The sequence below is a fragment of the Brachycentrus maculatus genome, unplaced genomic scaffold, assembly GCF_059751285.1.
Source record: "Brachycentrus maculatus isolate JH-2025_06_01 unplaced genomic scaffold, ASM5975128v1 h1tg000023l, whole genome shotgun sequence".
In the NCBI taxonomy this organism is placed as follows: Eukaryota; Metazoa; Arthropoda; class Insecta; order Trichoptera; family Brachycentridae; genus Brachycentrus; species Brachycentrus maculatus.
The window spans coordinates 198586-212406 of NW_028280777.1; the positions used below are offsets into that span (position 1 = coordinate 198586).

The 13821-nt window shown below is 28.2% G+C and overlaps 1 protein-coding gene across 20 annotated transcripts in view; it reads right to left on the minus strand.

Moving 5' to 3' along the window:
• Window positions 1-13821, minus strand: part of LOC148313087 (uncharacterized) — a 225759-nt gene that overhangs the window by 99892 nt on the left and 112046 nt on the right. For 18 of the 20 annotated variants that reach the window (XR_015838332.1, XR_015838331.1, XR_015838328.1 and 15 more), the window contains one exon: window positions 8047-8094. The exons of the other annotated variants lie outside the window; for them this stretch is intronic. Coding sequence is in view for 15 of the 18 variants with exons in the window: in XM_088268225.1 (XP_088124351.1) it covers window positions 8047-8094 (48 nt within the window). In the remaining 3 variants the exon portion in view is untranslated. The remainder of the gene's footprint in view (window positions 1-8046; window positions 8095-13821) is intronic. 20 annotated transcript variants of the gene reach the window in all.

Below are 13821 nucleotides of genomic sequence, written 5' to 3' on the forward strand. Positions count from 1 at the left end.
ATGAAGATTTACAAATTACACAGAAACAGTGCTTGAAGAATGAAAATAAAAATAATGTGAAAAAAATTTCTACAAAATATAAAATAAAATATACTCCAGAAAAGAAGAATTTCGAAGCAGAATGTATGAGCAGGAATCCAGTATTAGAATCGAAGGAAAATGCAAATGAACAATTAAAAGTTGTAAATTTGGTTAAATTAGAAGATATTTTAAAAGATCAGAATAAAAATGAAGACATACAAATAACACAGAAACAGTGCTTGAAGAATGAAAATAAAAATAATGTGGAAAAAATTTCTACAAAATATAAAATAAAATATACTTCAGGAAAGAAGAATTTAGAAGTAGATTGTCTAAGCAGGAATCCAGTATTAAACTCGAATGAAAATGCAGATGAACAATTAAAAGTTGTAAATTTGGTTATATTAGAAGATACTCTAAGAGATCTGAATAAAAATGAAGGAATTCAAAAGAAAAAAACAAAAGGATTGAAAAAAACTGTGTCTACTTTAAAAGGGTCAAGAAAAAAAAAAAAAAAAAAAAAAACAAAAAAAAAAGAAAGAAAAAAAAAGAACGGAAAAAAGAAAAAAAAGAAAGAAAGAAAAAAAAAACAAGCAAGAAAAAAAAGAAAGAAAAAAAGAAGGAAAAAAGAAAGAAAGAAAAAATTAAATAAAATCAAACCTTTATCATATCACTAAACTTATACCAGTCCCTTCACTACAAGAAGATGATCCGGAGGACGAGTGAAAATTTTACTATGAATTTTCATCCCCAAGGGGGGAGATGTAATAAAATAACTAGGTACCTACCTATACATTTTATTAAGTACTTACAAAAAGTACCTACATAAAACAGTTCTACCACCAGATGCCGCATGCGTCGCTCAGAATAAAACAAAAGACTTCCGATAATATTATTAACTGTCAGAATCAGATAGATAGAGAGATAGATAGATATAAAAATTATTATAAAGATAAATTAAGAATAAACTTTAATTACAAAGCAACACATTGTTTATTTTATTATTATACACCCACTTTACATATTATTTACACTTTTCAAAAGGAAAATATTACCACGTTATATATATATATATATATATATATATATATATATATATATATATATATATATATAAATATATATATATATATATATATATATATATATATATATATATATATATATATATATATATATATATTAATATATATATATATAAATATATATATATATTTTTATATATATATATATATATATATATATATATATATATATATATATATATATATATATATATATATATATATATATATATATATATATATATATATATATATATATATATATATATATATATATATATATATATATATATATATATATATATATATATATATATATATATATATATATATATATATATATATATATATATATATATATATATATATATATCTATAAATATATATCTATAAATATAAATATCTATATATATATATATATATATATATATATATATATATATATATATGTATATATATATATATATATATATATATATATATATATATATATATATATATATATATATATATATATATATATATATATATATATATATATATATATATATATATATATTCATTTATATATGAATCAGATTTGTAATTGTGAATGTATATTTCAATGCTTTAATTTTAAAAATTACTTTGTATTCTAAAATATCTAAAAATTAACATCTTCTATAAAAATTAACGAATAAACCATATATAAGTTCATAAACTAACTTCTAATAAATATAATTTTTTTTTCGGTTTTCACGCTAATATTTTACTGGACACTCGAGAAAATGTGACATTTTGAACGAATCGACTTTTATTTGCTAACCCGGTTTTTTCTGTTATTTAAACATTCAAACAACGTTATTTTTTTAAAGTCTATTCTGATAACGCACATATCAGATGTGTACATAATATGAATAAAATAAGGTATGGGTGTGCAAAGGCGTAACTGATAGGAACAAAGCCATATAATCTAATTGAACAGGATTAACCGAGGGACAATAAAATTATACTTGACTGTTGAACCCATGAGTGTTGGATGCTGAACTCTACTGTTATATTATATGGGTACTCTCTCCCGAGGGACAAGGAGGAATACGGTGATTAAACGTATGAAGTTTCAATAAAATGCATAGTCTAAAAAACTGTTATGTACATAAGTATAACTATATAATATTACAACTTACATTTATTAATCAAATAATCAAATGCCTTAAACAGACATCAACAATATTTATCTTAAACGTTTTAAAATAAACATTTTTGAGGTCTATTTGATTTAACTTTACTGTATTTTGTATTACAAAATGCTTTTAATTTATTCTAAATGTTTCCTTAGTATTGCATTCGAATCACAAAAATAATCACTTGTTTGTGTAATATGCGATAAATAAGAATTCAAAGAATACAAAGATTAATATGTTAATTTAATAGTACCTTTTTTTTTCAAATATACATTTTTTAGGTTTATTTGATTAAACTTACCGTATTTTGTATTACAAAAAGCTTTTACTATATTCTAAATGTTTCCTTAGTATTGCATTCGAATCACAAAAATAATCACTTATTTTTGTAATATGCGATAAAGAAGAATTCAAAGAATGCAAAGATTCATGTGTAATTTTAATTGTACATTTTTTTCTAATCCTTATTCACACCTAATGGTGCATAGGGTATTGAATTATATACACGCAGTTTTTTTAAAAGTAATTACAAAAAGGCAAAGTGATTAGTCCTGCGCCATAATAAATAAATATGAGAGTAAAAAACACCATTATTTATTTTCACCAGCTTGGGAATCTTACTCGGGATCTCCAGCACGGTCGAAAAATGCGCTTTTCAATACATGATTGTAGTACCTACTGATTTAAAAAATATAATAATATAATCAATCTATAAAAATTTCAATTTAATTTGAATGTATGCAAAATCCGAACCTCGGATTGTTGTTAGATACTGGAAAACGCTTGAGAATATGATTAAAAAATTTATGTAACATTTAATCAACTAGATATTTTTATTTAGAAAGTTTTTAACAAACAACAATATCTAGACACTCGAAATGTTGTGAATTAACAGATGTGATTAGACACATTTTGATACTCAGTCACTGAGATGTAAAGACACCGTACCTTTCTCGTTCTAAGAATTATAGAACCCTAAATGGTCCATTGTATACCTCCTTTGTAAATTGTATCACCCAATTTATTATTTTAATCAAAATCTCAATACGAGTCCGATGTTAATCTGCCCTTTGACCTGCCTTCTCTCACTCTTTTTGTCGTCAGTTGTTCCACTTGATAAAGGAAATCATTCAAACGCCCATAATTTCACAATCAAAAAATATATACCCTGACTATCGTCACGTCCGCCTCTGTAGTGTAATGGTCAGCACGCCCTGCTACCGTTCTGGAGGTCCCGGGTTCGATTTCCAAGGGGGTAAAATAAATATAATTGATTTTTTCACTTTAATATTTATTCAATGTTACCCTGGACTGGTACCTGAAGCGGAGGGCTGATCACCTTTCCTTCATGTGTAAACGATCAAGATAACACTGCGTTTATATGAAGCAGTGCCCTATGCACCATTAAGGTGCGGATAAGAGTTTTTTATTATTATCGTCATGTCAACGATATTAATTTGTCAGTAACGAAATTATTTCCGTTAAAACGGGTGTCATGTCAAATTTTTATTTTTTAAATACAAATAATGACTGAAAAACAATTAATTGCGTATATTTATGAAAAAAAAGACGCAAATTTGTTACATTCAGATGTTTCTTTAATTGACATCTGAAAAAAGATGTTTAACAGATGGCGCTGCCATTATCGTTATAAAAGCAGTTTAAAAATTCGTTTTTACCTGTCATAAGTTATAATACCTGTAACAGTTGTGAAAAAAATATGAGCGTATTCAAATACAACGTTGTGCCAAAATTTCAAAGCAATTACTTTGGAAGATTTAAGATTTTGAACAAACAAACATTAACATTTTAATTAGGATTGATTTTACTTATCAATAATAAAATCACCAAGAAAATTGTAAAAAAAAATCAAAAACTTTTGAAAAAAAATACAAATTTTGATTTTACTTACAAATAATAAGGTCGCCATTAAAATTGCTTAAAAAAATAAAAAAAATTCTGTAAAAATATAAATATTGAATTTACTTACAAATAATAAGGTCACCAAGAAAATTGTTCACAAAATCAAGAACTTCTGTAAAAAAATACAAATTTTGATATTACTTACAAATAATAGGATCACCAATTTTTTTTTTTAAAAAATCAAAAAATACAAATTATGAACAGTTCACATTGCTGTTTTTTTGTATGAAAATGGGTTCATCGTTGTCGTGATTTTTGTGAAGTTTTTTTATGCCTTTGTAGTGAACATAAATATGAATTTGTATTATGTACACATGGCAAATTGAACATCTGAGACGTATTCAAAATTTGTGTAGACGGATTACTTAATGAATTGAAAATAAGTCAGAATAATATAAATAAGCTTTGCTCAATACGTGTTTACAATATGTGAATTAATTCTCAGGATTAGGAAATCTTTGGCACAGTTTCTAGAGTTAAAAACACATAGCGATACCGTTTATTGTTGGCCTAGGATTATCACAGAGTAAGACGATTTATGGCGTGAACAAAATATTTGTTTAGTTTAATGCTTTACAGATAAGATAACAAAAGGGCCCCAACATTTCAACTTGTCAACCCATGCGATTGAGATCTTGATTATTTTTAGGTTAATATATATTCATAATATATATTCAGCACGCTCGGCTACCGTTCTGGAGGTCCCGGGTTCGATTCCCAAGGGGGGTAAAATAAATATAAGTGATTTTTTCACTGTAATATTTATTCAATATTACCATGGACTGGTACCTGAAGCGGAGGGCTGATCACCTTTCTTTCATGTGTAAACGATCAATATAACACTGCGTTTATATGACACAGTGCCCTATGCACCATTGGGGTGCGGATAAGGGTTAAAAAAATATATATATTCATTTATTGATTTGGCGTTTATTTTGTAGAACTCCATTTTAATTGATGTATTAATTTTAAATCAACACAGATTTTTTGAGTCTACTAAGTTGTATTTCTTGAGATTTTTTGAGTCTTCACATTCGTTTGATAATGCCCTAACAAGGCGAAACAATTGTCACAATATAATTTTTTATGTGTTTTTGTTAATAAAATACAACTTAGTAGACTCAAAAAATCTGTGTTTGATTTAAAATTAATACATAATATATATTCCTTCATATTCAGTAAAATAGTTAACATGAAAAAAGTGTGAATTTGAAAAATTGTGTTTTTTTTTTTAAACAATGCTTGTTTGGTGAAAAATTTTCAATTGCAAGAATGCGATTGAACTGGTCCTAATCAATGAAAATATACAAACTTACATTTTCAATAGTATTCATTGTACTTACATTCCTCACTATTTATATTAATTTCATTAATTGATTCGACAGTCACTTTGTGGAAAATGTATCCATTTTTAATTTACGTTTTACTTAAATAATAGCACTATTTCAACAGTAGTATTTACTATATGAAACTCATAACTGTATGAAATTATTTATTTTAATATTATATGCCTTATTTCAAACGTTCACAAAATAACAAGATTATTTTAAAACGTTATAAAACATTCGTTTTCAAGATTAATTTTTAATTACGTTTTACGATTGAAGAAGATTTTATTCTTTAACAATGTATGTACCTACGTATTTTTAAATATATTTATAAATTTAAAAAGCTTTTGTTCGTTTGCTCCAATTCTTAAGTCGGCTGTTATTTTCCAATCACTGTAAAAATTCGACACAACGTTGCATTAAAAAAGACCATGTTTTTATATAATTTTTTTTCGTAGAACTGAATTGAGCCACAGCAACACGTGACCAGGTACAGCTAGTATGTTTTCAAAGTACGCACATGCTTACCTTTTATCGAATCAATAAGATAATATTATGGTTGCTCGGAATAAAACCATTAAGTAAAATTTAGAGTGAAGAAAAATAAGAAATTTTGAGGTTCCTCAGTGATACAATATTCTAACTATTTCATACAAAGTTTCCTGTTCGACGAATCTACGAATATTTTATCATATTACCTTATTCGAAGGAAGGTCACGTTAAAATGTACGTAAACATTGTGTGTATTACGAATCTATTATCAGATTACCCATATATGTACTGATACATATTTACATAGGTCGTCTAAAAAGTTCAGAGGCATTTTGAAATATTACAAGAAAAATCAAGTAAGTTATTATTTTCAACGTTTTCAAAATGGATTAAACTTTTCCATTTTTTTCTCTAGTACTAAATAGAATATTGTAACATACTAATGGAGAAGAAGTCTGGATAATATTGTATATAAGTATGAACAAAGTGAATTGCTCACTATTATTGAGTTTTCTAGATACTAATACATATTAAACTAACATTATTCATGTGCGTCACCAATAAACCACGATCACGAAATTAAACTATCTGTTATTTTCTTTGCATATTTACTTATTTAGAATCAAAAGGACATAAGTATATTGTCAAATTTATCATTAACAAATTAACAAATTATCAAATTTATCATTAATTAAGTTTTTGAGACAAATCTGCAATGTTTCGACTATCTTCACTTTGTTTTTTTTTAATGATTTCGGAACGTAAACATTAAGGATGGCGATGTTTGCGGTTGAATTACTCAGAACTGACCATTTAATTAGAATAAAGTAATTTTATAGCAACAACGAATAGCATTTGCCTATGTTAATCTATTAATAATACTTCGTAAAAACTAACTGCACCGCGTTATCATTCACAATTTCCGAGAACTCTTGATACACCCTTGTTCCATAATATAAAATACCTATGTTTACTACTGCCAAACCTGCATTACGATATAACTGTATCGCGTTTTTTATTGAATTGATTAAAAGAGATATCAATGTATCACCTTCGCATGTTTTGGGTATATTTTTGAAAAATGGGTTATATCATTGAGGAGAAATGTTTTTATAAAACAATTATACTCACAAATAATATCTTAATCCAATTTTATAACTTAATATAATTCATATTGGATCCATTATGTTTTTGCATTGTTAAAAGAAAAGGTTGGTTTTAAAAAAAAAAACACCGATTAAGTAATCATTTTGTTAACCATTTTTAATGTCAACCGGTTTCAAAAGAACAGAGTATCTTTATCACGATAAAAATAAAACTATAACAGTAACGGTTAGTTTTCATTGTCCCGATAATATAACACGTCTTTGTTTAAAAGTACGACATTAAAATTTTATATTCAAAAGAAAATATCGAAATGATAGTACAAAGAGTCTTTAATTTAATTCATTAAAGTTAAGAAAGCATTAAAATATTATTTAAAAAATGTTTATTAATCTATTGAGGTGATTAGGGTAGGCTTAGCGATATTTTACGTAATAACTGATTTAAATACGGGTTTGAACTAATACCAGTTAAATATTTAGATGAAATAATAAGTTATATAACAACATTATAAATTATATTAATTTCGTTCTTATGTTGGGATGGTGTGTTGCTTTGATTTTTGGGGTATCCACACGGTAATGCCATTAAATACAATTAACAAAGATTATTTTAATTACGGGAAAAGGGAAAAACAATTTTCAACAATATACAAAACAAGAAAACTCTGACAACCTACAGAAAAATGTGTGAAGTTGACACTGTCAAGCTGAAAATTAACATAAAATTCACGTGACAGTCACAAAATAAACTTACCTGCTCCAACAAATATTCAAAAACAAATACACAAAACTGACGAACGACATTAATGTAAGAATTACAATAAATTATTCAAATTAGGTATGTTATTGCAATTGTTAATAAGGTTCATTAGTGTGACGATTCACGCTGTTAAGAAAATAACACAGTTTTCACATCAAACCCACAAAATACAACGCCTATTTTCTATACCTGACGATGAAGCCTTCGCTTTGAAAGTAGGAGCGATCATGACGATCTCTGCAAAGTTTTAAAAAACATAAAACATCGAATAAAATTACATGTATTATGATATTACGTGGTAATGAAATGTGTTTTATGTGTAATTTTCATCTGTAAAATTCAATTAGGTAGGTACCTATTTGTCAAACCTCAAATCAATAGAAAAAGTGAATATTTCACTTGATAAATCGACCGACTATGATACAGAAAACTACAAAACAATTAAGATTTATGATCAATTTTATGATGTATTTCAATAACCTTCAAAGTAAATTAGGTTTAATGATCTAATATCACTTAACATCACTATAATGCCATTTGTTTTCTACCAAAAACAAACGTTTATAAAATTAAAAACATATAAACTAATTGTATTATAATTACGCACCTCACTATGACATTCGCATCACTATTAGAACAGATATATTTTCAAATTTGGATTTTTTTTCAAATATGTAACTTATTCGCGGTGAAATATTGTAAAATCAGTAAGCGGTCGCGTGCCGGCGCGGACGCCCGTCTGTGGTGGGGGATCGCGTCGCACTGAAGAGCGAACTGCTAGGGAGACGAGATATCGCGCGAACCCGATTTAGATTCTGCCATAGAACAGTCGCGGGTGGATACGGTACACGGTGGTCAGAAAGGTATGCGGTGGGAAAATACATGATAATAAAAACATACATGGCAAGCTTCAATTTAATTTGTGTGATTTTTTTACCATGAGCTTTTTTAAAATTACATTATTTCTGACATCTCAACATAGAAAAAGAAGAATATGGAAGTCTGGGTATTTATAGGGCTTACGATCGTCATGGGCTGGCTTAAGTAATCATCTTACATACGTGCAGCATTCACCAATTCTACCTTTGATTGACAACCACAATACTCTAATTTTAGATATAACTTTAAGTTATAACTTCTAATTGGAAGAAATCCAGATCTGTGAACAAGTATTTGGACACACTCAAAATGTTGTTTTTCAACCATAATATAGGAATCAAGAAACCAGAACTGATAAAAATTAGCAATCAAGTTAACGCTACATCTATTCAACGAAGTGCTCTATACACCATTAGGTACAAATAAGGGCCAAAGTAAAAATCATGATGGCAATCAGGGGTTCGATGCGGAATATTTGGTACGAATTGGATTTCCGTATATTTTGAAATAATCACTTCCAGTTATTTGAATTATTATTCTTTTTAATGGGTTTTCACCCTTCGGATTATTTTTAATTTGAAGGGAAAATTTCTGAAGATTTTTTTTTAAATAATTTCAAATTCCTCACTTTATTTACATTACTTTATAAACATTAAATTAAATAAAAAATATTTATATTTTTTATGTCCAAATGTATATGGTTTGTCAAGTTTTCGGAAATAGAATCAAATAATAATAGGATCGTACCTACAAAACTGGTCAATCCATTTTCTTCCAAACTTAAAAACCAGTCTTTGTAGTAATTGGAACGATATAAGATGTAAATTGGTTTGAAAAATTATAGTTTACAGTTGTCGTATTTAGAAAATCGACAACCAATAAAATAGATTATTTGAACAAAATAAAATCTAGTCATAGAGCGTAAATAACTTATATAAATGTGTTTGGATGCCATATTTTTTATTTCTTTTGTCAATTCATTATTATTTTGACCACCCATCCTATTCTAACCGCCCAGTGAAAAAAAGTCACGTGTCCACACGTGCGCGTCTCACGTAAACCGATCCTCTTTCAGGCCTATTATTTCATTACGACTAATGGATTTAAATTTTATGTGAGCTCCATTTTTTATTCAGAGGGCCGGTGAATACGCCCCACCCTATACTTTGTGCTTTAGTAGCCAAACAATCGCTAAATCGAGGTTCACAATAATAATGCCATTCGTTTATTTCCAAAATACCAATAGAAATATTTAAATGGACAATTTACTAGGCAGGTCGGCACTTTTGTTCGGATTTATTTGGGTTACGTTTATGGCGTGTTTGAAATTTTAAGCGCGAATAGGGTATAAGTACATGAATATTTAATTTATTTAAACACCGGATAATCGGTATTATTTTCATTTAAAACTGTATTGAAACAAACGAGGTATAAAATCACAAAGTGACTGCCGAATCAATTAATGAAATTATAAATGTATTTTCAAATGACGCAGAAAACGGTGGATTGCAATGTCTTCAAGAATGATGCTGACTCAGATACACTGTCACTGCGTTTGCGGTACCTGTTCTGAGTATTAAGTGCCAGGAGCGGGAAAGTGTGAATGCACTGTTTTTTTGCGGCATAGATAACAAGTTTCGGAACCATGGAAATGAATAATGATGGAATGTGTCGTGATCTTAGTTAAAAGCTGTTTTTAACATTAAAATGAAAAATCGTCCCAAATGGTTACAGCAAAAAAAAACAATAAAATTCTTGCTATTACAAACATACTATTTTTACTGAAAAATTAAGTGTCGTCAAAGTTATAAAAAAAATTATCACATTCGTTACTGAACACCAAACTTACTATAATATATTTTGAAAAATCGCATGTTCGAAAAGTAACACTCGTTTAAAAAATATTTTCGAAATCGTTTAAAATCAGATATAATTTCGAAAACAAAGTTATACCACGGCCCGGTAGGTACTTTTTTTAAAGAGATTATTTCATTATAAAATTTGATTTGTAGTAATATGTCAACTACACTCTGTTCACAGTTATTTTATCTCAATTTTTTTATAATTAAATTAATTTAAGTATATACAAATAAAAAATAAATAAAAAAGAGGTAAATATCTGTGAACAGAGAAGAGATATTTAACTTCGTCAACACTATAATACTTTCTAGTTATTCTTCTTCCTATGGAAGAGTACACATAAATGTTTGGTGTTTAAAAAAAACAAATGCATTTTAAGTACCTATTTGAAATATTTTTTTAAAATATTATTACCATTCTCAGCAGATGGCACCTAGTGTAGTGGAATGCATATATACAGCATTATCTTAGCTCTAGGCCATAAATTAAAATAAGAAAAAGCGTCTTAAAACAAATTGTAAAAAAATATGAAACGTTATTTACATCAAAACTCACCAATTGAAAATAATGTCGGTCGATAAATTTCCGTTAATGAATATTCGCACAGAAATAATTTTCGGGAGATTTAAAAGAGACTTATCTCTAAGATTTACTGCAGATGTAAATTGTAGTGAAGTGGAATAATTAAATCCGAACGGTGATCACATTTGCATCACATTAGTTTACCATTCCCGCCATTTTGATTAAAACACGATTGGCGAAAGGTATGTGGACCACATGTGGTCTTAACGTGCATACTTTAAAGACAATTATCCTGTTAAAGGAATGAAATTAGCCATCTAACCGCCTGCGTTTTATCTGTGATAAATTCTTGCCCAAGGTCAAAAACACCGTGTGTGACTAAATAAAGGTTAACTTCAAATTCAACACTAAAAATTCTCAAAAAAGTTTGCTAGATTATACAGATTGGCGCAAAATTAACCACCTTGCGCGAAATAAATATATATTTTTTTCAAACGGTGTCGTACGTCAATCACATTTGATATTTGTGATAGCATAAGGTCTAAATAAAGATTAATATCTATTGTTCAGGTCTAAATAAAGATTTCTGTCGCTCATTTTTTTTTGTATTCAGTAAAAAAGTTATTCGAAAACAAACATAGATGATTAATTTTGTGCCACACTGTATATGCACAGTTCTACATATATGTAGAACTGTGCATATATAGGTTTTACCTATGTTTTTCATTTATTCATTGGCAGGTGCCGTGGCGTAGTTGGGTAGACGCCCGACTGCGAAATTGGCGTTAAGGGTTTGATTCCCACCAATTGCGCAATCAATTTAAAAAAGGTTTTATTTCAATTGGTCTGCGTGTTTGTGATGCATTTTTCGCAATAACCTTCCCTATCCTAACTATCCTACCTGCGGACAAGCCTCTAAAAGCAGGGGCTTTGCGGGTTATTATTTTTTTGAATACGGGTGATCCAAAGGTTTATACAAAAATTTAAATCTAGAATTATGAACGAGTAAAAAATGCGGTTAAGTATATTTTAAAATTCAATACTTAATAAAATACGTTATTTGATATGCGATTTATTAAGAATATATAATTTAAAAAGAAAACACTGTTTGTACTGCAGTCTTATGATAATTTATATATTTATTTAACATCTTCTAGAGAATTTATATACATTAGTGTTTTTTGCTAGGAAGCAATATCTTTCAAGCAAATAAGTGGTGACCTTCAGGTATAACATAACTAGCCTACATCTTTTATACGTAATTTACATATTAGGTCTGTAACTATGAATTTTTAAGGAATTTAACAAATTAATTTATGTTTTAATCTCGTAAATGCTTAGTAAATAAAATGTGTTATATTATCGTGAGTTTTTGTCTGAAATACCTTTTAAGATAGTCTTTTACCCATCGATGGTAAGCATATTACTGCAAGCAAAAATATGTTTTTGTCTACCTCCGCGGTGTAATGGTAAGCGTGTTTAACTACCGTGCTGGAGGACCCTGGTTCGATTCCAATGGGGAGGGGTGAAAGTAAATATTAATGATTTTACATTCATTTATTTAATATTACCTTGGACTAGTCCCTGAAGCGCAGGAATGATCACTTTGCCTTCATGTAAGTAACGATCAAGAAAATACTGTTTCAATACCATGCAGTGCCCTATGCACCATTGGATGCCGATAAAGGTTAGAGGAAGAAAGTAATGCTTAAAATCGAGTCGGATGTGCATAAATCGAACTATTTTACTATAAACCAAAATACAATTTTCCATTCTATTTTTCACTCTAATGTAATAGTGTAATAAATGAACAATATGTCCAATACATGTGACACAGTTTCCAATAACGCTTCGCCCTTGAATCTCCCTAAACATTGTGAGCTTTAATGCTACCATAAGCTTGTTAATGACTTAACCCATTTGCAAAAGTTTAAAATAAATTCAACAGATGCCGTTTGGTCACTGTTACTATAACCAAACTAAAAATACACTCCCCGAATCAGTGTAGTATATTTTTCTGACAGATGTTACACAACTTGGCCCAACCTTTCAGTCGAGTTTTCTTAATTTTTTTGTCAATGTGGCGATTTGAAAATAGACGTTTTTTTTCGTTTTGTCGTGAAAATGCGCGGTCTTGGTTACATAAAGCAAACATATAACCATCGTGGGCGAGACGGAAGCTGGAAATATGTATTTAAAAATCAGCATATATATCCGTCAAGGAATATAATGCCTTATTGTCACAAGCGTCCCATCAAATGTTCCGAGTCGATTGACTTGAAGCTTTTATAATCGGATTTTAAAGGGTCGTTATATTTTTATTAAATGACTGGATAAGTTTAATACTTGTTTCTTTTTTATTTGAATGGAAGAGATTTGAAGTTCAAGTTTTGTAATTCTATAAATTGGACCTGTTATTTAATTTTAGAGTCAATTTAGTAAAACTTGGTTATTTTAATTTCTTGTGTATTTATTTACATTTACATAAACGAATGACTATGGGGGTAGGTGAAGTAATAAAAAATGAGCATTTCTTTCTGATTTTACACATTACTTTTTTTAAGTAATTTTAGAATTACCGTTTGACAGTTACATGAAATTGTGACACTATGTAATTTCAATATTGTCAGTCTGAAAAAAAATTACATTACAAAAAAATATGTGGCAGATGTTGTGCTTTGCAAAGCATCATCAAACAATCAT